At 40.8% G+C, this 25,225-nt stretch overlaps 1 protein-coding gene across 4 annotated transcripts in view; it reads left to right on the top strand.

Moving 5' to 3' along the window:
* The window catches only part of diaph1 (diaphanous related formin 1), a 359,024-nt gene that overhangs the window by 269,703 nt on the left and 64,096 nt on the right, over positions 1 to 25,225 (top strand). For all 4 annotated transcript variants that reach the window (XM_087995081.1, XM_087995082.1, XM_087995083.1 and 1 more), the window contains 4 exons: positions 3,400 to 3,529; positions 5,146 to 5,269; positions 15,329 to 15,494; positions 22,586 to 22,718. In XM_087995081.1, the coding sequence (XP_087851207.1) occupies positions 3,400 to 3,529; positions 5,146 to 5,269; positions 15,329 to 15,494; positions 22,586 to 22,718 (553 nt within the window). The remainder of the gene's footprint in view (positions 1 to 3,399; positions 3,530 to 5,145; positions 5,270 to 15,328; positions 15,495 to 22,585; positions 22,719 to 25,225) is intronic.

Genomic DNA, 25,225 nt, shown 5'->3' on the forward strand with positions numbered 1-25,225 from the left:
CTCAAACTTGATTGAGTTTTTTGAAGAAGTAACAAAGAGGATTGATGAGAGCAGAGCGGTAGACGTGATCTATATGGACTTCAATAAGGCGTTCGACAAGGTTTCCCACGGGAGATTGGTTAGCAAGGTTAGATCTCACGGAATACAGGGAGAACTAGCCATTTGGATACAGAACTGGCTCAAAGGTAGAAGAAGGTAGTGGTGGAGGATTGTTTTTCAGGCCAGTGGAGTGCCACAAGGATCGGTGCAGAGTCCACTACTTTTCATCATTTATATAAATGATTTGGATGTGAGCATAAGATGTAGAGTTAGTAAGTTTGTTGATGGCAGCAAATTGGAGGTGGAGTGGACAGTAAAGAAGGTTACCTCCGATCACAACGAGATCTTAATCAGATGGGCCAATAGACTGAGAAGTGGCAAATGGAGTTAATTTAGATAAATGTGGGGTGCTGCATCTTGGGAAAGCAAATCTTAGCAGGACTTACACTTAATGCTAAGGTCCTAGGGAGTGTTGCTGAACAAAGTGACCTTGGAGTGCAGGTTCATAGCTCCTTGAAAGAGGAGTTGCAGGTAGATAGGATAGTGAAGAAGGCGTTTGGGATGCTTTCCTTTATTGGTGAGTGTATTGAGTACAGGAGTTGGGAGGTCATGTTGCGGCTGTACAGGACACTGGTTAGGCCAGTAATATTGCGTGCAATTCTGGCCGCCTTCCTATCTGAAAGATGTTGTGAAACTTGAAAGGGTTCAGAAAAGATTTACAAGGATGTTGCCAGGTTGGAGGATTTGAGCTATAGGGAGATGTTGAATCAGCTCGGGCTGTTTTCCCTGGAGCGTCGGAGACTGAGGGGTGACCTCATAGAGGTTTATAAAATCATGAGGGGCATGGATAGGATAATTGGACAAAGTCTTTTCCCTGAGGTGGGGGGGGGGAGGAGAGTCCAGAACTAGAGGGTGTAGGTTTAGGGTGAGAGGGGAAAGATATAAAAGAGACCTAAGGAGCAACATTTTCACACAGAGGGTGGTATGTATATGGAGTGAGCTGCCAGAGGAAATGGTGGAGGCTAGTACATTTGCAGCATTTAAAAGGATCTGAATGGGTATATGAATAGGAAGGGTTTGGAGGGATATGGGCTGGGTGCTAGCAGGTGGGACTAGATAGGGTTGGGATATCTGGTCGGCATGGACGTGGTGGACTGAAGGGTCTGTTGACGTGCTGTACATCTCTATGACTCTAAATGAAATCTTTGGGCTCCTATCCCTAATATATTATATTTGCTTCAGTACCTACCCATGCTGCTGATTTGCTCACTGCTGTAAGCTATTTGGGACAGCCTCCTGTTTACTTTGCAAGTACTTCATAAAGGCTTCTTCAACTATACTTTCCCAAACCTGCAAACTCTACCACCTGGAGGACAAGGGCAGCAGATGCATAGGAATACCACCATCTCCAAGTTCTCCTCCATGCCACATGACATCCTGATTTTAGAACTATATCACTGTTTCTTCATTGTTACTGGGTCAAACTTCTGGAACCCCTTCCCAACAGCATTGAGAATATACTTACACCTCAGGGACTGCAGCAGTTCAAGATGGCAGTTCACAAGGGTTACATCGGGAACATTGACTTCTCCACCTCCTGATGCTGCCTGGCTTGCTGTATTCTTCCAGCCTCCTGCTTATCTACCATAACCACTTTCAGCAGGCAATTTGCGTGAGTAATAAATACTTGTCTAGCTCGCAATGTCCACACCACATGAACAATTTTTATTTTAAAATTCAATTCTACAAAGCTTCTTCAGCAAAACACTTGGCTATTGTGCCTATTATTAGGCGACTTGCATTGCAATAGCATTGCAAAGGATAATGTTTTTCTGATCAAGTTAGCAGTGTATTTTCAATATCTATAATCAGGAGTGCCTTTTTTTTTTGAAGAATTGCACTCAGAAGCTTTATCTTATGGTTTGGTTGAGGATGCAGAATGTTGAACTGAGCCATATCGACTAGTAAGGTCCTAGAATCATTTTCTGGTCTGGACTGAATTATCTGATTTCAATCGAGCTGTCATGACATGACACTTCCACTCAGCAAGCATGTTCCAGACCTTCAGGTCATTTGCCATTTTGATTTATCATGTTCGCGTGCTCTCTCTTCTGTCCTCAGCCTCCAGTAGTGTTTCAGTGAATCTCAAAGTAAGCTGGAAGAACAACACTCCATTTTCCAAATGAGCACTTTACAACCTCTAGGCTTAGTATGGATTTCCAGAACTTCACAACTATGAATTCCTATATTTAGTTTCATTTTATTTCCTCGTACATCTTGTTGCCATTTTTTTGTGTTCATTCCCAGGATGTGGGCATCACTGGCGAGGCCAGCAAACATTGCCCTAATTGCACAGAGGGTAGTTGAGAATCATTCACATTGCTGCGGTTTAGAGTCACATGTAGGCCAGACCAGGTAAGAATGGCAGTTTCCTTCTCTAAAGGGAATTTGTGAACCAGTTGAGTTTTTCTGGCCATTACCAATGGTTTCATGGCCTCATCAGACTTTTAATTCCAGATCTTTATTGAATTAATGTTCCGTCCTCTACCATGGTGGGATTCAAACCAGGAACATTGCCTAGGTCTCTGGATTAATGGTCTAGCAATAATATCACTAGGCCATCTCCTCCCCTAAAATGAAATGGCTTGCTTTCAGACAGATTTGGCATTGTTTTTTGATTGCATCTACTCTGAACCAATGCTTTGTTTCTTTACCTCTATCATTACCACATCCTTCACTTTTTTCCATATTTTTATATTTACTCTCTTGCCCTCTAATCTTTCACTCACTTTCTCTTTTCGTGTATCTGACCCTTGTTATCCCTAACTCTATTTCTCTCCCCACAAATGCTGCTGAGTTTTTGCAGCAGTTTGTTTTTATTATGGTAGAACCATAGAGCTCAGTCCCTCTGAATAAAAAAAGAGTACAATAACCAGATCCAGTGGTTGCTATCCAATGCTGGTGGTAAAATGACAGCTGAAGATAACGGTTATGTGGACTTGCTGGAAATAATTTTGATTCGGTGTAGCAATGTAAACTGGACTGCACTGAATTTGTAGCTTGGTTTGTATTTGCCCAATTTTATTTTCCACTGACGTCAACAGTTATTGGTAAGGGAGATGTAAAATGGACTGCCAATTAACTATTGCCCAATGTGTCATGAAGAAGACTGGGCAATTGACCAAAGCACTTAAAGGATTCCAGCACCTTTAGAACTGTATGACAACAAGGGTTCAATGGCACTGAATTTTTTTATTTTTTTTCAAAACTGAAACCTCTATAAATAAAAATACACTTTGTTTTTCTGGCTATTTATTTTAAAATGCTTTTTATTCATTTTTTAATCATTTTTCCTACCAGTTAAAAGATACAAAATCCACTGATCAGAAGATGACACTTATGCACTTTATAGCAGAAATGTGTGAAGAACAATACCCTGAAGTCATTCACTTCACAGAAGAGCTAAACCATGTGGAAAAAGCAAGCCGAGGTAAAGGATTTATAAAGCTTTGAAATAAAGAGAATGACCTAGATAATAGGAGATAGAAAATATTATGCTGATCATCCATTAATTCTCTTGTAAAACATGCAGCCATTGATTACAGCTGGTGCAGCAGTCCCTTCTGCCACTGACCTACTTAGCATTGCAAGCACTGCCTTTAGTGTTCAATTTGTTTTGCAATGCAGGAATTGTGCAATGATTTTTGGTTTCTCTAATGTGCTATAAAATACGTGATTGCATTAAAAGGAACAAATAATTTAAGAATGATGCAAACCTACTGACATCAGCGAGGCAGTGCTGCCTGTCTGGAAATGTATGGCCACAGGGAATTGTGCATGCTTCAGTTAGTAAGCAGAGTCCTGGTTTAAGATTTAATCATTTCGTAATAAAATTTATCATCGCTAGGGCTCACTGTGGTTCCGTCGAAAGCTTTCACTACTTCAGCATACAATGTTTGCCTTAACCCTTTTGAGGTATTTTATGTGACTGAAAGGGGAAATGTTTCAGTTTAAAATGAAAAGAAATATGTTGGAGATATAAATGTGAAAATTATAGGCATGAAAGTGCTGCTAGTTTATCATGCCTACCCCACATGTGATATACGAAACATGATTAGAAATACCCACAGACTACGAGAAGTGGTTACTGTGCCAATTTGAAAAATTAGACAAATGAATGTTCTGTAAGGAAACTGAGTTCCATGAAAAATTAATCTCTTTTTGCTGTTGTTTGAGCAGCTGAGTGTTTCTAATAACAACAGCTTACATTTATGTAATGCCTTTAATGTAGTGAAGCAACTTGGCATTTTGGAGGAACATTATTAAGCAATGTTTGGTGCCAAACCATATAAGAAATATTAGGGCAGATGACCAATAGTTTGGTCGGAGTTAAAATTTATGGCTTGTTTTAAAAATGTATGGAGGGAATTCCAGAACTTACTGTCAGGCAGCTAATGACAGGGCTACCAATGATGCACAATGGGATTGTCAGATGCAGTATGACAATTCAGAGGCAGTGAACAGATTGAAAGAGGTGGTAGAGAGATGGAATTGGCTATTGCCAATATGCATGTGGAATTTATTTTCTTTAATATCATGAAGGTGCAGTTTATAGGTGAATGATAGGAAGGGTCCAGGTGTATTCATTTATCCACCACATTCATCTTCCCCCTCACTACCAGACTGGAGCCAGGATAAATCAGCACTTCTGATCATTGTCCAGTTACTTTTGCATTGCAGTGCATGTACATAGATGTGGTGAAAGACTGCAATAAATTTCATATGATGGTTGGACAGAAACTTTACAGCTTTATGGTGTCACACCTGAGTGTCACTTAACAAGTTTTTTAGTCTTAGAGTTGAATCTAAGTTTTTCCTTGTACAATATATGTACTTGTATAGTTTTCGGCAAAATCCATTGAGTGCCAATTCGGATACAACATTGGTTCCCTTTTTGAGAATTGATGTAGTCACTACAGCTGAGCTGGCTTAGATCATCCAGTTCGCCACAGTCTACCTCGGTTCCTGTTGTTCCATACATATACGTTGAAGAAAATGTGAAGCAGACAATGCTGAAATAGTTAACATTTTTTTTGTTGCTTACAGTTTCTGCAGAAATGTTACAGAAAAACATAGAACAAATGGGGAAACAGATTGCCACTTTGGAAAAAGACATCAGCACCTTTCCACAAACCAGTGACGATCAAGACAAGTTTGTAGAGAAAATGACCATATCCTTTCACTTTGTTTAGTTAAATTAAAATTTATTATTTGTATTGATATTACCCGTTGCCTGCCTATTTTCCTTCATATGTTTAAATTCAGTAGAAATTTGCAAGGAATTCTTGAAATGTAAAAAGTGTGAAGACTAACATTATTCTAGATTCTCAATTCAGCATGAACCACTTTTGTCATTTTCCAATTAGCATTATTGCAATATTGACAATCTGTAGAAATGCTCAATTTTTAATTCTTTTATGTAACATGCATGTTGCTGCATTGATCAACATTTATTGTTCATTCCTAAATGTCTTTGAGAGAAGGTAATGGTGAACAACCTCCTTTCAGCTGGAGCAATGCGTTTGGTAGAGGTATACTTACCTTGTTAGGAAAGAAGTTCAAGGGATTAGCTAGTGACAGTGAAGGAATAATGATATAATTTTGAAAAATTCTTTCGTAGATTATGGACTTGTAAAGTAGTGACCAAACATTTATTGTCCATTCGCAGTTGTCCTCAAGAAGGTGATAATAAACTGTCTTATTTTGTCAGTGTAGTCCTTGTGATAGAAGCGCAACCACAATGCTGTTAACAAAGGGAGCTCAAATAGTTTGATCCATGATAGTGTAGGAGCACGACGATGTGTTCGCCTGGTGTTCCCATGATTCTGCTAGTGTCATCTTTCTAGTTAGTTGAATATGCAGGTTTGGAAGGTAATATCAACAAGGCCTTAGTGAGTTGCTGCTGTGCAAAATTGTTCTCCATATTATGGATTTGGTGACTTCCGGATTCCAACAGCTTGAGTTAAATAGGTTGACTGAAAGCTAATTGGTAGTTGGGAGACAAAATGTGAATAAACATATAATGCAAAAGATATATGAATACTGTGACATGAAGTATTCATGCTTTGTTGAGAAGGTTCGAGAGTAAGCTATCTTAGATCTTTAAATTGTTAAAGTGAGTGCTTCAGTATGACTACCCTGTTGTTTCTGGAGGGAATGCAGACTGATAGGCATAATTTTGAAATTAGAGCTAGTCCACTTAGTACTGATATTGGGAAAGATTTCTTCAAAAGATACAAATCTGAAACACTCTTTGAAAGCATTATGTTACACAAGTCCCAGGACCTGATGGATCTATGCAGAATACTGAGTGACATGAGTGAAGAACTTGGAGGGGTGTTGTACAAAATCTTTATATCCTCTTTATTCACAGGCAAGGTCCCAGAGGACTGGAGAATAGCCAGTGTTGTCCCCTTGTTTAAGAAGGGCAACAAGGGTAATCCAGAAGCTTACATATCAGTGAGCTTTATGTCAGTGAGAAAAAAATTATTGGAAAGCATTTATGGGGACAGGGTTTTTTAAATTTGGAAAAATATGGACTTATTAGAGCCAGGCAGCATAGCTTGGTATGAGGGAGGTCATGTCTCAAAGTTGCTTGACTTTATTGAGGAAATGACAAAGGTGATTGAGGGCAGAGTGGTGGTTAGCTACATTGACTTCATCATGATCTTTGACAAGGTCCCTTATGGCAGATGATGCAAAAGTGAAATCACATGGGATCCGTTGTGAACTGGTAAAATGGATACAACTGGCTTGGTCATAGAAGATAGAGACTGGAGATCTGTGACTAGTGGTGTTTGTGAGTAGCCAGAGGATACAGCAGAAGATAGATGGGCTGGAGACTTGGGTGAAGAAATAGCAGATGGAATTTAAGCCGATCAAATCTGAGGTGATGCAATTTGTAAGGTCAAATGCAGAAGGCAAGAATGCAGTAAATGGCAGAACACTTAGAAGCATAAATACAGCGGAATCTGGACATACAGGTCCACAGTTCCCTGAAAATAGCAACACCAGTGGATAAGGTGGTCAAGAAGGTGTATGGCATGCTTGCCTTCATCGGATATGGCAAGGAATATAAAAATTGGCATGTCATGTTGCAGCTGTATAGAAATTCAATTATGCCACCTTTAGAATATTATGTACTTTTCTGGTTGCTGCACTGCTAGAAGGAGGTTTTGCAGAGGGTTTAGAAAATATTTGCCAGTTTGTTGCCTGTTTGGGAGGGTATTAACAATGGGGAGAGTGGATAAACTCTGTTTGTTTTCACTTGAACATCTGAGGGTGAGAGGTGACCTGACAGAGGTTTACAAAATTATAAGAGGATTGGATAATTGGAGTCTTTTTTTCCCCAAGGTAGAAATATTAATTACTAGGGTATGTAGGTTCATGATACAAGGTGGAAAGTTTAAAGGAGTTGTGGGAGGCAGGCTTTTGCACAGACAGTGGTAAGTGCCAGAATGTGCTGCCAGAGGTGGTGGTGGAAGCAGATAAAATATCAACGTTTAAGAGGCATCTTGACAGATACGTGAATATGCAGGGAATAGAGGGATGTGGATCATGTAGAGGCAGAACGTTTTTAGATTAGAAAGGTGTCATGTCAGTGCAGGCTTGGTGTGCTGTAGTGCCTGTCTCTTGTGCTGTACTGTTCCTTGTTCTATATTCTTCCCACCTCGAGTAGATTTAATGAACCATAAGAGTGAGAAGGGGGAGATGACCCTACAGCCAAATTAGTCTGCTCTGCCATTTAATGCAATTATGATTGATCTGCAGCTTCAACTCCACATCCCCAACTCTTCCACATATCGCTTGATTCCCTGAGAGACTGAAGTCTGTCTGTCTCAGCCTTAAATGTATTCAGTGATGGAACAGCTACATTTTTGTGGGATAGAGAATGCTAATGATTCACAACAGTTCTAATAAAAAAGTCTCCTCATCTCTGTCCTGACTTCCTTACCCCAAGTTTGTATTCTCATTTTCTATATTGCCAACCCGGGTGAAAAAAAATGTATTCATGGGACACTGCTACCAAAGCAAAATATTGTGGATGCTGAATTCTGAAATTAAAGCAGATACGAGAACAGTTCCAAAATCGAGTTTTGTTGTCCTCAAAGCATTAATTTCTTTCTTTCCACCAATGCTGCCTGACCTGCTGAGTTTCTCCAACATGTTTGGTTTTACCTTCTATTCCTGGGGCATGTTGATAGACACAAAAAATTCAAAAAAGGAAACTAATTTCAGTGTCTCATTTTTAAGAAGATTGCAATGGGGTCCTATTGATCCTGCTATCTTTAATTTTAGACGGCGCTATTGGCCCAGAACAAATGGAAAATGTTGAATTATACAATGAGTTCTATCAGCAAAACAGAAGGCAGAAAATAAGCCACCTGGTACAGATCCATTCCTGACTAGAGATAGTAATTTGGAACAGAAGAGAATAAAAATTGTTCCCCTTTCTAAAAAAAACTTAGCATGGCTTGTACTTGCAATTCTGATTTGTTATTCCAAAGACTTTGCATTGCGTATTTTGCACTTTTGATTAGACTAGAGTGAACAAAAGTTTTAGTACATATCCCTTCCTGAAGCTGCCAAAACAGCAGCAGGGAGACATGTATTCATGAAGAAGTACAGAATATATTGCTAAATAAGCAAATGGTTTGTTTCGAACAGGGATGTAAATGACATTAAGTTGTTTTACCCAAAAATAAATAACTGTCTTGTTGATTCTGCTTCTTTGTAACAGACCGTGACATATAGATAGGAACAGGAGTAAGCCATTCGGTCCCTTAATTCTATTCTGCCATTCATAAAACATAGAACATGACTGCGCATTACAGGCCCTTCAGCCCTCAATGTTGCATCAACCTGTGAAACCAATCTGAAGTCAATCTCACCTACACTATTCCATTCTCATCCATATGCCTATCCAGTGACCATTTTAAATGCCCTTAAACCAAAAGAGAAAACGGTGGAAAATCTCAGAAGGTCTGGCAGCATCTGTAAGGAGAGAAAAGAGCTGACGTTTAAGTCTAACTGACCCTTTGTCAAAGCTGACAAGTGCCCTTAAAGTTGGCAAGTCTACTCCTGTTACAGGCAGTGCGTTCCGTGCTCCTACTACTTTCTGACATCTGTCCTATACCTGTCATCCCCTCAGTGTAAAGCTATGTCCCCTCGTGCTAGCCGTCGCCATCCAAGGAAAAAGGCTGTCACTGTTCAACCTACCTAACCCTCTGATTATCTTACACGTCTCAATTAAGCCACCTCTCAATCTTCTCTCTAATGAAAACAGCCTCAAGCCCCTCAGCCGTCCCTCGTAAGACCTTCCCTCCATACCAGGCAACATCCTAGTAAATCTCCTCTGCACCTTTTTCAAAGCTTTCCGCATCCTTCCTATAATGCAATGACTAAAACTACACAATACTCCAAATGCAGCTGCACCAGAGTTTTGTACAGCTTCAGCCAAATCATAGCTAATCTACTTCAGTGTCATTTTCTAACACCATCTCCATATCCCTTGATAGCTTTATTAACTCAAGACCTATCTAGGTCTGTCTTGAATGCATGCAATGTATATATTCCTTTCGTGTGACTATTTCTCCAGAGCAGATTTATTGGACCCCTTACATCTGGCATAGGATCTATTCCTTAAATTCTGGATTCCATACAGTACCACTGTTGAAATGTTGACTGACATGTGATTTGCATCTTTGCCATGACTGTGCAATGATGTGATGATTCAAAAGCAATGTGTTCGCCTTTTCAATGTGTCTGAGTAGGGTTTTGTTTCTCTTATAAATTCTCAGTAAGAACAATGTACAAATTAAGAGCAAAAGTAGGCTATTTGGCACTGCAAGCATGTTCCACTAATCAATAAGATCACAGCTGACCTGACTTGTGGTTCAACTCACTATCCTGCCTATCCCAGTAACTTTTGACTCCCTTAGTATGAGCAAGTACCAAATAGAATTCTCATATGAACCATTGCGATATGTAATGAGTATTTAGGTTAGAGTACAACAGGATCTTGATCAGATGGGCCAGTGGGCTAAGCAGTGGCAGATGGAGTTTAATTTTAAGGTGCTGCATTTTGGAAAGACAAATTAGGGCAGAACTTATAAACAAATGATAAGGTCCTTGGAAGAATTGCTGAACAAAGATTCATAATTCCTTGAAAGTAGAGTCATAGATAAGATAGTCAAAAAGGTGTTTGGTATGCTTTTCTTTACTGGTCAGAATAGTGAGTATAGGAGTTGGGAGGTCATGTTGCTGCTGTACAGGACATTGGTTAGGCCACTTTTGGAATATTGTGTGCAATTCTGGTCTCCTTCCTATCAGAAGGATGTTGTGAAACTTGAAAGGGTTCAGAAAAGATTTACAAGGATGTTGACAAGGTTGCAGGGTTTGAGCTTTAGGGAGAGGTTGAAGACTGGGACTGTTTTCCCTGGAGCATCAGAGGCTGAGGGGTGACCTTAAAGACGTTTATAAAATCATGAGGGGCATGGATACGGTAAATAGACAAGGTCTTTTCCCTGGTTGGGAGGGGAGTCCAGAAATAGAGAGCATAGGTTCAGGATGAGAGGGGAGAGATTTAAAAGAGATCTAAGGGGCAACTTCTTCACGCAGTGAGTGGTGTGTGTATGGAATGAGCTGCCAGAAGAAGTGGTGAAGGCTGGTACAATTACAACATTTAAAAGGCATCTAGATGGGCACATGAGTAGGAAGGGTTTGGAGGGATATGGACCAAGTGCTGACAAATGGGATTAGATTAATTTAAAATATCTGATCGACATGGATGTGTTGGACCGAAGGGTCTGTTTCCGTGCTGTACACCTCTGAGTCTGTGACTACTAATAAATCTTGTGTATTATGAGGTATTGTTTTTTGACTATTTCTGTCAACATGTTAGAATGCACTGACTTTGATGGAATACTACTCCATTGAAATTGGGCATATTTGTGTCAGCAGGCTAGTTAGGTTAATGAAACCTGATTGTATTTTCAACAAGGACTCGTTGTAATGTGAATCACTATAACAAAATCTAAGCAGCCAATGCAGTTGCATCAGCAGAGAAGCCCTGAGATCAGCTAGCATAACACAGAATGGGGATCAATATCAGGAAGCCCTGGAACTGTGAACTGAGAAAAAGCAAATCATGAGTTCTGAATTACTTGTTAAGCTAAAAATCAAGGTCTTGTATAACCATACTGAGTGTAAAAATAATGCCCCAAGCACCACACAATTATCAGTTGAGTTCAGAACACTGTTTTCTGGAAAGCTGCTTTTGAAGTTTGCTAATCTGTTTCACTCTTAGAGAATTTCAATAATTCAACACACAGTACAGATTCCTTGCTAAATTTAGAGCAGCACCAAAAAGACATGTGCTTGTATAATGTGGTTCTCAGATATTAGTATTATTTGCATTTTGAAGTCTAGGATAATATTGGGGGGTTTTTTGTACATCAATTACCAGATCAAATGATTCCAGGAATAATTGTGATTTTTGAGGTCATGCACACATTGATGTAATTTAAGGAAGATCCTAAATGCATTTTGAGATAGCATGTAGCATATGAAATTGCAAACTTGGTCAAAGACACGCATTTAACCAGAATACTCAGGAATAGATTGTACTTTTCCAGTGGTTAGCTTGACATGATTTGGGGCATAGTTAGAGAGTCATTTTTAAACATTGAGATTGGAAGGAAAATGATAAATCTTGGTAATCGAATTTATAGTAGGTGTGTGAACATACGATCAAGAAATAAAAACTGAACAGACATGTATTAGAAATCTCAGCAGTTCAGACAGCATCTGTGGAGTGGGAAAAACCTATTTCTACCAAAGAGATGTCAGAGCTAGGGACCATATTATAAAAGGTGGTCAGTAATAAATTCAGTAGACAACTCAGCAGAACCTTTTTTATTCTTTCATGGGACGTGACCTTCACTGGCAGGACAAACATTTGTGGGCTTATGCCCGAAACGTCGATTCTCCTGTTCCTTGGATGCTGCCTGACCTGCTGCGCTTTTCCAGCAACACATTTTCTGCTCTCTCCTTGTTACCTGTGAGCTGCCACCTTGAAATACTGGGGGGGAATAAGGAGTTCTAGAATTTTGGCCCATCGACAGTGAAGAATCGTCAATATAGTTTCACATCATGGAAGTGAGAGATTTGGAAGGCAACTTGTAGGTGGTGGTGTTCCCATGCATCTGGTCCTCTAGTCCTACTTATGAGCAGAGTTTACGGATCTGGAAGGTGCGATTGAAGGAGCCTTGGTGAATTATTGCTTTCGTTAAGTGGAGAGTAGTTAGAATATGGAACTCACCAGCACCAGCTGAAATGAATGGCATAGATATATTTCAGGCGAAACTGATACATGGGGTAGAAGGAAATAAAGGATTTGTTGTGAGGTTAGCTGAAGAATTTTGATGACTGTGCGAGAGACACATCAAACCCATTAGAAACAATCTGACAACTGCCAGAAATATTGGAATTGGGGCAGTGATTTAATGACTACCTTGCTAATCCTTTGTTCCGTCATCCTTTTCTTTATACTGATGCTTTATTCTGTGCTTTCTCTGTTTGACTTTCTTCAATGGTTTTGCATACATTGCAAGATGTTGTATAGCCTTAAAAGCACAGATGTGAGCAGTCATGAGCAAAACTGATCCCAACAGGAAATTGGTTTATAGATTAAGTTGCATGCATTCATGATTTTGTTATTGGTTGAATTTTGGATGATTGTTTTAACTCGTGCAAATCGCCACTATATGTAGGAGGATGTCAAGACAGCCTCTGTCTCTTTTGTCCATGTGAATCACACATTATAAACCAAAATTGCAACTGAATTGTGGTTAAAATTGATATTACCGGTTCTGTGACTGTGTTCAAAACTTTTAATCCTTCAGTAAATCACATATTTGTTGCAAAACATGCTTTGAAATTACAATATTTGAGGCCAATCTTTGTATTAAATTGCACTTCATTCCTGCTGTGACACATCATTCTCTTTTGTCATCAGTGTTAACACTTGGTGAGCAATACACATCTCTTTCTCTGGCTTTAGTTACAAAGGTTTTAAACTTAATACTCGGTTAATTTAGTTATTGAAGATTTAGTGAAATAAAATAATAAAATGAGGAAGAGGATTCAAGTTAAATCCAAGGCTGTATTAGTAACAACCTTGTGTGTTGTATGTTGTTTTCAATTCTGTGCTGAAGAACATTGTGCAGAATTAATTGAGGTCACAGCATTTAAATTGCCAGAAGGGTAAAGTCTAACATTCAAAATGAGTGTTGTAAGTTTTAGACCAAAGCACTGTGTTAACATCTTTTAAGAGTGAAATCCATTTTCTATGGTTGAAATGATGCTGTGGAATTGTAGTTACATTGAGTATTTTTAAGAAGATTTCTTTCAGGTTTTTTTTGGAAATGCTTTGATGATGAAGTTATTTGATTTTAAATTGATCTCTGGTTTAAAGAAGGCTTAGAGCAGGATGTGAAGTGATGAGGAAGTTTGAACAAAAGCTCATTTACTCTTGGGTTTTAGTTGGTACAGTTGAATTATCAGATAATTGCAGTAATGTTTCAAAACAATCAAAATGAAATAGCAATTAAATCATTAAACTTTGCCAGTGCTTTTTTCTCAGTCTTGTCTCCATCAGTTCCTGTAAAAGGAAAAGTAGCTTTAATGTTCCAAAGATCAATCGCTTGTCAATTTTAAATAAGGATCCTCGTCAGCTTTTAACTCTGCTTCTCCCTCCACAGATGCTGCCAGACCTGCTGAGTTTCTACACTTTTTTTTTTGTTTTTATTTAATTAATGGCTTACTCAGACACTAGTAAACATGATGTTTGTCGGACTGGGCTCATTTGAAGAGATAAAGTTGGGTGTTACTGTATGTGTAGAAGCTAACTGTTTGCTTGTACCTAACAACATTTTTGCTGTTTACAGGACTTTGAACACAAATAGAATTCCATGCACCTGTGAAGGTCAGCGTGTATTCAAATCTAAAAGTGCACATCATTATGTTCCTTCATCTGTCTGAAGTAATATGTGAAAATGTCACTTTGCATATTACATAGAAATGGCAAGAGAGAAATGAGCAATTTTTTCCAACCATTACTAATCATGGATGTGAACAGAAGCGATCCCTGCACAAAGCCCTGTGGGACACAGCTACCCATTTGCAATCACTGTGCAATTGCCCTTAACACATGCACTCTGTTTCTTTTCTTCTAATTAGCTTTAACCAAACTTAGCTCCCTTTCCTATATTACCATGCTTGTTGGGTTTTTTTTCTCCCAGTAGTCTCCTGCGTCTTGGACTGTTGAAGGCTTTCTGGAAGTTCATGGAAGCCACACCTATTATGTCTCCTGAGTTTTCTAGTTCTTGTTTCTTCAAAGTATTCTCAAGTTAAGCGCAATCATCATCCCTGAAATCTGACATGGCTGTTTCTCTTAAATGTCTCTTTTTCAAGATACTAGATGCTTTTATTGGGTCAAAAATAGAGGAAGGTGTGTTGAATATGGGTTTTTTTTAATAAGCTAGCACTTATAACGAGTTATGCACTTATCATAGACAGATATCAAAATCTGTTTAAGATGCCGAATAACATGCATTTGTACTTGCAGCAATACTTATTTTATCAAACTTGCAGATTTATTTAATTTAAGTATGTATTATGACTATTCTGTCAGAAGTAACTAATAGTTTTAATTTCCTCAGGTACAGTATTGGTGTTTTGAAATGTAACCATCAGAGTCAGATGCATGGGAAAGTATGTAAATCTAATGCTGCGGGAAGGTCTAGCAGAAAATTGTAAAATAATTGTTGAAGTTGGTCAAGACTTGTTTATTTCTCGATGTAATGTTTTTTGAGATCAGCATGCATACTAGAGCAAAAGCAAAATACTGTGGACGCTAGAAATCCACAAAAAAAATTACCAGTACTTGAAAAAGAATAGAATGTTACCCATCTGAAAAGTTAATTCTGTTTTCGCAAGAAACTCTACACATTATTTCCAGCACTTAATTATTATCACACTGCTTAGAATGTAGGTCAGTTTTAGAGCATAATCAGCACAGTGCTAATTAAATGAAATAACTTCAGTTATAGTTGCATCAGTGAAAACAAAAATGCTAATCTGTGTTATTGAAAAATTATGATATTGTAAGTCATGTATGTACCATGCTAAATATCAAGGTAACTTTTCCTTAATTAAAGCTTTGACACAGTTTTGTACAGGTTGCAAGGGAACAGTTTGAAAAACTATCAGAAATGCATAAAACCATGGAGGAAGATTTTGAAGATCTTGGAAAATACTTTGTCTTTGACACCAAAAAAATATCTGTTGAGGAGCTTTTTGGTGATCTTAGTAACTTCAAGAGTATGTTTTTGGTAAGTTTTTAATTAATTATATATGAAGCAATGCAGCAGTGATGTGGCCATTTCTGAGATTTGATGCTCCCTACCTGGTGGTTGTCATTTTTAGTTTTCCATCAGGACAGTTCTGCATAGAGGCAAAGGACACTTGATCTTACCCATCTTAGCACTAAATGCCCAGTTTAAGTTAACAACGTTAAGTGGGCTGGAGTCATGTAGGCTAGACCAGGGAATGACAGAAAATTTCCTTCCCTATTGTGAACAAAATGGGTCACTTTTTCAGTTTAATTAATTTCCAGACTTGTTAATTAAATTAGAATTCCGTCCTCTGCCATGGTAGGATTTGAAACTGTCTCTCCTCGGAATTAAAAAGTGTGGTGCTGGAAAAGTGCAGCAGGCCAGACAGCATCCAAGGAGCAGGAGAATCGACGTTTCGGGCATAAGCCCTTCTTCAGGAATAAGGCTGGTATGCCAAGCGGGCTGAGATAAAAGGTAAGGGGGGGGGGGATTTTGGGGGAAGTGCGCTGGGAATACGATAGGTTGGAAGGAGGTGAGGGTGCGGGTTATAGGCCGGTGAGGGTGAGAGATCGGGAAGAAGATTGCAGGTCAAGAGGGTGGTGCTGAATCTGAGGGTTGGGACTGAGATAAGGTGGGGGGAGGGGAAATGAGGAAGCTGGAGAAATCTACATTCATCCCATGTGGTTGGAGGGTTCCTAGGCAGAAGGTGAGGTGCTCTTCCTCCAGGCGTCGTGTGGCCAGGGTCTGGCGATGGAGGAGGCCAAGGACCTGCATGTCCTTGGCGGAGTGGGAGAGGGACTTAGTATTCAGCCAGGGGGCGATTGGATTGGTTGGTGCGGGTGTCCCAGAGGTGTTCCCTGAAACATTCCACAAGTAGGCGGCCTGTCTCCCCAATGTAGAGGAGACCATATCGGGTGCAGCGGATACAGTAAATGATGTGTGTGGAGGTGCAGGTGAATTTGCAACGGATATGGAAGGATCCATTGGGGCCTTCGAGGGAGGTGAGGGGGGATGTGTGGGCGCATGTTTTGCACTTCTTGCGGTTGCAGGGGAAGGTGCCGAGAGTGGAGGTTGGGTTGATGGAGGGTGTGGACCAACCTCCAGATACATCGTATCATCCTCCGTCATTTCCGCCACCTCCAAACAGACCCCACCACCAGGGATATATTTCCCTCCCCACCCTTATCAGCCTTCCGGAGAGACCACTCCCTCCGCGACTCCCTCGTCAGAACCAAAAACCCCCACCAACCCAACCTCCACTCCCGGCACCTTCCCCTGCAACCACAAGAAGTGCAAAGCTCGTGCCCACACCTCCCCCCATGACCCCAATGGATCCTTCCATATCCGTTGCAAATTCACCTGCACCTCCACACACATCATTTACTGTATCCGCTGCACCCGATATGGTCTCCTGTACATTGGGGAGACAGGCCGCCTACTTGCGGAATGTTTCAGGGAACACCTCCGGGACACCCGCACCAACCAACCAAACCGCCCAGTGGCTGAACACTTTAACTCCCCCTCCCACCCCGCCAAGGACATGCAGGTCCTTGGCCTCCTCCATCGCCAGACCCTGGCCCCACGGCGCCTGGAGGAAGAGCACCTCACCTTCTGCCTAGGAACCCTCCAACCACACGGGATGAATGTAGATTTCTCCAGCTTCCTCATTTCCCCTCCCCCCACCTTATCTCAGTCCCAACCCTCGGATTCAGCACCACCCTCTTGACCTGCAATCTTCTTCCCGACCTCTCCGTCCCCACCCCCTCTCCGGCATATCACCCTCACCCTCACCTCCTTCCACCTAGCGCCCCTCCCCCAAATTCCTTCTCCTCCCCCCACCTTTTATCTCAGCCCGCTTGGCACACCAGCCTCATTCCTGAAGAAGGGCTTATGCCCGAAACGTCGATTCTCCTGCCTCATTCCTGAAGAAGGGCTTATGCCCGAAACGTCGATTCTCCTGCTCCTTGGATGCTGCCTGGCCTGCTGCACTTTTCCAGCACCACACTTTTCAATTCTGGTCTCCAGCATCTGTACTCTTCACTTTCTCCTAGTTGATCTCCTCGGAATTAGCTTGGACCTCTTGTTTACTGGTTCACCTTTTTCCCCTTTCTTGGTGCAGTGTTTTACATTGAGTTATAGAGTTGTACAGCATGGAAACAGACCCTTCAGTCCAGCCAGTCCATGCCAAGCATAATCCCAAACTAAACTAGTCCCACCTGCCTGCTCCTGGCCCATATCCCTCCAAACCTTTCCTATTCATGAACTTATCCAAGTGTGTTTTAAATGTTATAATTGGTGCTCACATCCACCTCTTGGTCAGGAAGTTCATTCCATATGTGAACCACCCTCTGTGTAGAGTTTGCCGCTCATGCCTTTTTTTTATTTCTTTCCTCTCACCTTAAAGATGTATGATTTGAAATCTTGAAATCCCCCATTCTACGGAAAACACACTTACCATTAATCCTATCTATATCCTTCATGATTTTATAAACTTCTATAATATGTCCTCTTCTCTTCCTGTGCTTCAGTGAAAAAGTCCCAGTCTGTCCAGCCTTTATTTGTATTCAAACCTTCCATGCTTAGCAACATCCTGGTAAATCTTTTCTGAACCCTGTCCAGGACAGACTAGATAGCCCCTTGTTAGTTTTTCTTTGTTGGGTCTTTTGAAATGCAGAGACCTTCACTGTGGTGCTTCAGATACTCTCTCAGTACTGTGTAGTACTGGATCATGATGTGGAATGAGACCTCTAATTTTCTCAAGCTGGAGCATCCCAGCTGTCACCTGGCTGAGATCAGCTAATTTACTACAAACCAAAAATAAAACTGAGGATCCTCTGCTGCATACCATGCAATGTGTTTATGCACTAATTCATTCAGGGGAGCTCTTAAGATTTAAAATTTATGAAATATAAAGTGCAGTAAACCCTGCAACTGTTTTTATACGATTATGTCCTTAACTACTGACCACTCAAAAGATTGATTTAATAAACTTATTTACTGATATTTAAACATGTCATTTTGTGGTCCATTTGACATGGTCACAGTGTTAGTATGACTGTCTTTGAATTAGGATGTTGTAAGTTCAAGTACTATTCGGATTTGTGTACAACGTCTAGCTGCCACCAAAGTGCCATGCTGAAAGAGTCATAGTTGTGGGTATATTCGCTGAGCTCGAAAGTTGATTTGCAAATGCTTCATCGCCTGTCTAGATGTCATCTTCAGTGCTTTGGAGCCTACTGTGAAGCGCTGCTGTACTGTCTCTTCTGGAATTCGTTTGGTTCCGTTCCTGCTGTTTCTGGTTGCCGGTTCTGGTTGTTCATTGTAGTGGCCGGTGTAATGGGTCCAGGTCAATGTGCTTGTTGATGGAGTCTGTGGATGAGTGCCATACTTTTAGAAATTCTCTGGCTGTCTTCTGTTTTGCTTGTCCTATGATTGTTCTGTTGTCCCAGTCCAATTTGTAGTCGTTGTCACCTGTGTGTGTGGCTACTAGGGACAGCTGGTCATGGCATTTTGGGGCTCGTTGGTATTCGTGGATGCGGATTGCTAGTTGTCTCCTGTTTTGACCTATATAGTGTTTTGTCTTTGCGTAAAATCTTGTAAATTACATTTGTCTTGCACATGATGGGTATAGGGTCCTTTGTCCCGGTGAGTTGGTGTCTGAGGGTGGCTGTCGGTTTATGGGCTATCATAAATCCCAGTGGTTGGAGAAGTCTGGCTGTCAGTTCCACGACATCTTTTCTTTCAGGTAGTGTGGCTGCTGAGTTAGGTTATGGCATGTCCTCGTCGCCTGCAGATGAAGTTGTGGGGATATCCATTCTTGGCGAATATTCTGTAGAGGTGTTGTTCTCCTTCCCTTTGTAGGTCAGGAGTGCTGCAACGCGCTGTAACCCTTGTAGCTCAGGACCTGCTCTGTGGCTTTCCTGTACACTTTTGTGGCGCGTTCAGTGTTCTTTCAACCATCAAATCCAGGAATGGGAGTTGTTTGTTGGTTTCCTCCTCCTCTCATAAATCTGATCCTTGTGAGCATGGTGTTCATGATCCAGTGTGTGTTTTTGATTTCAATGATAACAAAAGTGTTGTCCACATACCTGATTCAGAGTTTTGGTTGTATTTGTGGGCGGGCTGTTTTTTTTTCAGTCTTTGCATCACTGCTTCTGCTATGAGCCCAGAAATGGATGAGCCCATAGGTGTCCCATTGATCTGTTCACATATTTGGTGGTTGAATGTGAAGTGTGTCATCAAGCACAGGTCTAGTAGTTTGAGCATACAGTCCTTGTTGATTTGTTCCCCGTCGTGTTGCCTGTTCTGTCTGTCCAGGAGGTTGGCTATTGTCTCTTTGGCTAGAGTTTTGTCAGTTGAAGTGAACAGTGACATTACACCAAATTAGACCATTGCTTCGCCCTTGTCTATGTTTATGTTTTTGATGTTGTCTAGGAATTCCTGTGATGATTGTATGGAGTGTTTGGATCCGCTGATAAGATGTTTTAGTTTTTGTTGAAGTTCTTTTGCCAGTTTATGTGATGGAGTTCGAGGAAGTACCAGAATAGGTCTAAGTGGTAAGTCTGGTTTGTGTACTTTGGGTAATCCAGAAAATCTTGGGGGGCTGTTGCTTTCTGGTTTCATCTTTTGTAGGTCAATCCTGGTTATTAGTCCTTTTTTGTAGGTTCTGTAGTGTGTTGTTTATTCTATTGGTTAACCGTGGCGTGGAGTCACACTCCTTCTGTAGGTAGGTGTCAGTATCTGCTTTCTGAAAATATTGAATCTTGTCCATGATAACCATCATTCTGTCCTTGCCTGCTGGTACTGATTATGTTCTGGTCATTTTTGAGGGTTTTTAGGGCTTCTCTCTCTCTCTTTCTCATTGAGGTTGTTCATTTGTCTTTTCTTTGTTAGTAAGGGTACCTTGGTTTGTCTGACTGGTTTATTGTATCTCTTCAGTTAGTCTGTTAGTTCTGAGCATATGCTCTACTGCAGCTAGGAAGTCTATTGTTTTTGCATCCTTGTGGTTGTGGTTGAGTCTCTTGGCTAGTACAGCTTTTTCTATGTCTGTAAGCTATCTGTTGGAGAGGTTTCTTATCCAGGTTTCTATCGTGTTATCTTCTCGCTGTTGGATAGCTTAGTCATTTTGTCTTGTCAAACTGTTCTCATTCTGTACATGGTTCTATTCTATCCTATGGTGATGGTCTGTTAGATTGTCACAGTGCACTTCCAATTGGTGGTTTTTGAAATTAATGACTTTTGGCACACAGTTTTTTTTATCTGTACCTGTGTAGTCCGTTGTCTGCGTCTGTAATCATAACCTACATCATCCTGAGACTGTTTTCTCTGACTGTTTCCCTTGTGGATTGTTGATTGGTGGTCTGTATCCGACACAGGGTGGTAGTATTTGATTCCTTATCTGACCATTGGGATTCGTGACTACCATAAATCGACAGCCACGCTCAGACACCAACTCACCAGGGCAAAAGACCCTATACCCATCATGTGCAAGACAAATATAATTTACAAGATTCCATGCAAAGACAAAACACTATATAGGACAGAACAACAGACAACTAGCAATCCGCATCCACGAACACCAACTAGCCACTAAATGCCACAATCAGCTGTCACTAGTAGCCACACACAGATGACAAGGATCACAAATTCGACTGAGACAACACAACAATCCGAGGACAAGCCAAACAGAACAGCCAGAGAATTTCTAGAAGCATGAGCTACTGAGACTTTATAAAGCTCTGGTTAGGCCCCATTTGGAGTCCCACACCTCAGGAGGGACATACTGGCACTGGAGCGTGTCCAGCGGAGATTCACATGGATGATCCCTGGAATGGTAGGCCTAACATACGAGGAACAGCTGAGGATCCTGGGATTGTACTCATTGGAGTTTAGAAGGTTAAGGGGAGATCTAATAGACGCTTACAAAATAATACATGGCTTGGAAAGCGTGGACGCTAAGAAATTGTTTCTGTTAGGCGAGGAGACTAGGACCCGTGGGCACAGCCTTAGAATTAGAGGGGGTCAATTCAGAACAGAAATGCGGAGACATTTCTTCAGCCAGAGAATGGTGGGCCTGTGGAGTTCATTGCCGCGGAGTGCAATGGAGGCCGGGATGCTAAATGTCTTCAAGGCAGAGATTGATAAATTCTTGATGTCACAAGGAATTAAGGGCTACGGGGAGAATGCGGGTAAGTGGAGTTGAAATGCCCATCAGCCATGATTAAATGGTGGAGTGGCCTTACTTCCACTCCTATGTCTTATGGTCTTATGACACTCATCCGTGGACTCCATCAACAAGCACATAGACCTAGACCCAATATACTAATCACTACAATGAACAACTAGAGCTGGCAACCAGCAACAGCAGGAACAGAACCAAATAAATTCCAGAAGAGACAGCACAGGAGCGCTTCACATGAGGCTCCAAAGCACTGAAGATGTCACCTAGATAGGGGATGAAACATCTACAAATCAACTTCCCAACTCGGCGAACATACCCACAACTACCACAACTGCACCTGAGCTACAAATCTTTACACAAACCTTGAATGCTGAAAGAGTGCTGTACTGTTGGAAGTGCAGTCTTTCAGTTCAAACATTTATCTGTGGCTGTATCTACTGTCTTGGATGGATATAACAGATTTTATGGTCCTGGGCAGTATTTTTCATTATGCCTATTACTAAAACTGTTTATCTGGTCATTTATATTACTGTTTACAAGATCTTACTGTGCACAAAATGACTGCAGCTCTTCCTTCTCTTACAATTGTGAAGTGGAAGTCACCATAGTCCCAGCAGACCATGTGTTGTTCCCTCATGAGAGAGAATAAATTTAACTGAGGTTGATGCCTCATATGGAGGGCAGGGCCTTTGAGGAGTCCTTAGACTTTACAAAAATCAAACCATACTTCTGAATTGCAAACAAGCCATCCAGCCAACTGCGCTGACTGACTGCCCCCGCCCATTACAGTGTGACTGCATTCCAGAAGGATTTCATTTGTTATAAAACATTGTGAAATGCCCCGAGACCGTGAAAGGCATAATGAAGTACAATTCCTTCTCTCTTTAACTATTTTTTTATCTCTCAGCAATCAGTAATGGAGAACAAGAAAAGGAAAGAAGCTGAAGAAAAAATCAAAAGAGCCAAACTTGCCAAAGAGAAGGCAGAGAAAGAGCGACTAGAAAAACAGAAGAAGAATGCAGCATTTGACATGAATGCAGGTGAGACATTCATGTGTTTTTCCTTTCTTATAGATTTTTGTTAGTCACATTTTATTTCTATGCAGTTTGCCATGAAATCGACATCAAGAAAGGCTTCCATTTGTGTAACACCTTTTAATTTTGTAAAATGTTCAGGATGCTTCATAGGAGTGTTATCAAATAGCAAGCCCCCGAGCTATTACAGAGAACCTTTAAGCAGCATCTTAAAACAGAGGAAGATTTAGGAAAGATTTCCAGTGCCAAGGCTTCGGACAACTGCAGGTGCCATCAGTGGCTGAGTAATTAAAATTGGGGATGCATGACGCTTGAATTAAAGCAACGTGGGCCTCTGGAGGATGCTGGACAGAAGGAAATTGGAGATGGGAAAAATTAGACCATGGAGAGATTTGAAGAAAGAGGATGAAAATAATAAAGTAAGAATTTTTTGACTCAACACAGTATGGGTCAGTGAGCAAGGATAATTGGTGTATGGTATTTCTTATACGTTAGACATTTGAATCAGTTGAAGTTTACAGAGTATAGAATGAGGGAGGATTGTTAAGAGCATATGGAAATAGCCCAGTCTGTTATTATGTAAAATGGAACAAGGGACCAGCTGAAGATTATACGTTAATTGAGCATAATCGGGTGAGAAATTGACTGGGTAACAACCAGTTCAGAGATGTTATGACACATGAGGGGATCTAATTGAAGTTTACAGAATACTGAACAGCCTGGACAGAGTGGACATTGGGCTGATGTTTCCATTGGGAAGAGAAACTAGGACCCGAGGGCACAGCCTCAGAGTTAAGGAAGACCCTTTAGAATGGAGATAAGGAGAAACTTCTTTAGTCAGAGTGGTGAATCTGTGGAACTCATTGCCACAGAGGTCTGTGGAGGCCAACTTATTGAATATATTTAGTGCAGAGATGGGTAACTCATTGATTGCCAAAGGGATGAAAGGTTACGGGGAGAAAACAGGAAAATTGGTTTGAAAACTTATCACCTGTAATTGAAAGGCAGAGCAGACCTGATTGGCCAAATAGCCTATTAGTCTTATGTCAGTGTCTAGAGCTATAGAGGCAAAGGACTCCAGTGCTTTTGAAAGTCGTTATTATAGATGCTGTTTCAGTATCAATAAACGGGTGTATTTAGCAAGAAATCATTTGGGCTCAATTTACTACTTGAATTAATAAAGATTGTCGACTGTAAGAAATGAAAATGGCGATTTGTAACACCAGATGGCGGTGTGTTAACACTGGGGTAAAGGAATGAAAGGGATGTACTGTACAATACTGTACTGATACCGTCCTTGAACTGGGAGTGTTCATTGATAGTACCAGCTGCAGATCAGAGCAAAAAAAATTCTCATTCCCATCTTTCCACCTCCTCAATTCCCCCTGTCTAGCTGGACAGTACAAATTCCTTCGTCGGCATGTGCAGAGAAACAATGCAAGAGGCATCCGACCAAGAATTATTTTGAGGACACAGCCTTTATCTGTATCTCTTTGTCCATTTGCTGTATTTAGCACGTTCTTTTTGGGATGCAGATTGAAGGCAGAGGGTGGGTGACTGCTCTTGGTGTCTCACACTGTGTTTAATTTGGCATTTCTTTTTCATTCGAGTGTGAAGCCGACACAGGAAAGCAGTAAGATTAGGCATGCTGTGATTATCACCATTGCACAGATTGTGCTGCTGAGTGCTAAATATCTGACGCAGGTTGCAGTTAAAGCTGTCGATAAAGTGTAAATTCAGTCCGCGTCAGCGAAAAAAAAACACCTTCGAAGAGAGGGTGGAGTAAGAGGTGAGGTCAGGGAAAGACAAAGAGACTGCGGCAATTTACTATGCTGACAAGGCTACACAGATCATTCCACCAAAATTAAATAAATAGGTGCAATGAAAAATATTTTTCTTTTTTTTAAATGAATTTTTTTTAAAATGCTACATCCCAAAACAGAAGTAAAACATAGAGTTTGCTGGATTTTTGATTATCTGCTCTCCATGTAAAACCACAATTTTTAAAAGTACTTTGGTGAAGCTCGGCTCTAAAGCTGCAAAACAACGAATCCTGTAATTTTCTATTTTTTTGGAATATAATTTAGCAATTCGATGAAATGCTGGTTATACTTCTCAAATTTGTGTGTTGTTAGTTCGTTCCTCAGGGTGGCAGCACCAGTGTGTACAATTGAGTTGTGGTACTGCTGAGGGAGATTTTCTTTAATTTAATGTAGCAACGGGCGAGGTGATGTTTAGGTCCTTGAAATGATATAATTTAACAGCAAACAAATTCTCCGCGGAACGTGGTTTAAATTTGTAGATCAACAGATTTGTCTTTTTGGCTCTCGGACTGCGGAAATGTGGTTATCTTTCTTAATTCTGTTTTCCTCTAGCACACCGTAATATTTTCAGCAGATGAGTTAGGTGATTGCTGTGTCTGTCAGTATTTCCTACGGCAGCTTTTTTTCCACCAGAAGGTGGCCTACTTCTATAAACAAACTTCTTTCCGACCCCACCCCACCAAACATGGA

The sequence above is a fragment of the Chiloscyllium plagiosum genome, unplaced genomic scaffold, assembly GCF_037043375.1.
Source record: "Chiloscyllium plagiosum isolate Xiang-an unplaced genomic scaffold, Cpla_swu_hap1 HiC_scaffold_16, whole genome shotgun sequence".
Classification (NCBI taxonomy): Eukaryota; Metazoa; Chordata; class Chondrichthyes; order Orectolobiformes; family Hemiscylliidae; genus Chiloscyllium; species Chiloscyllium plagiosum.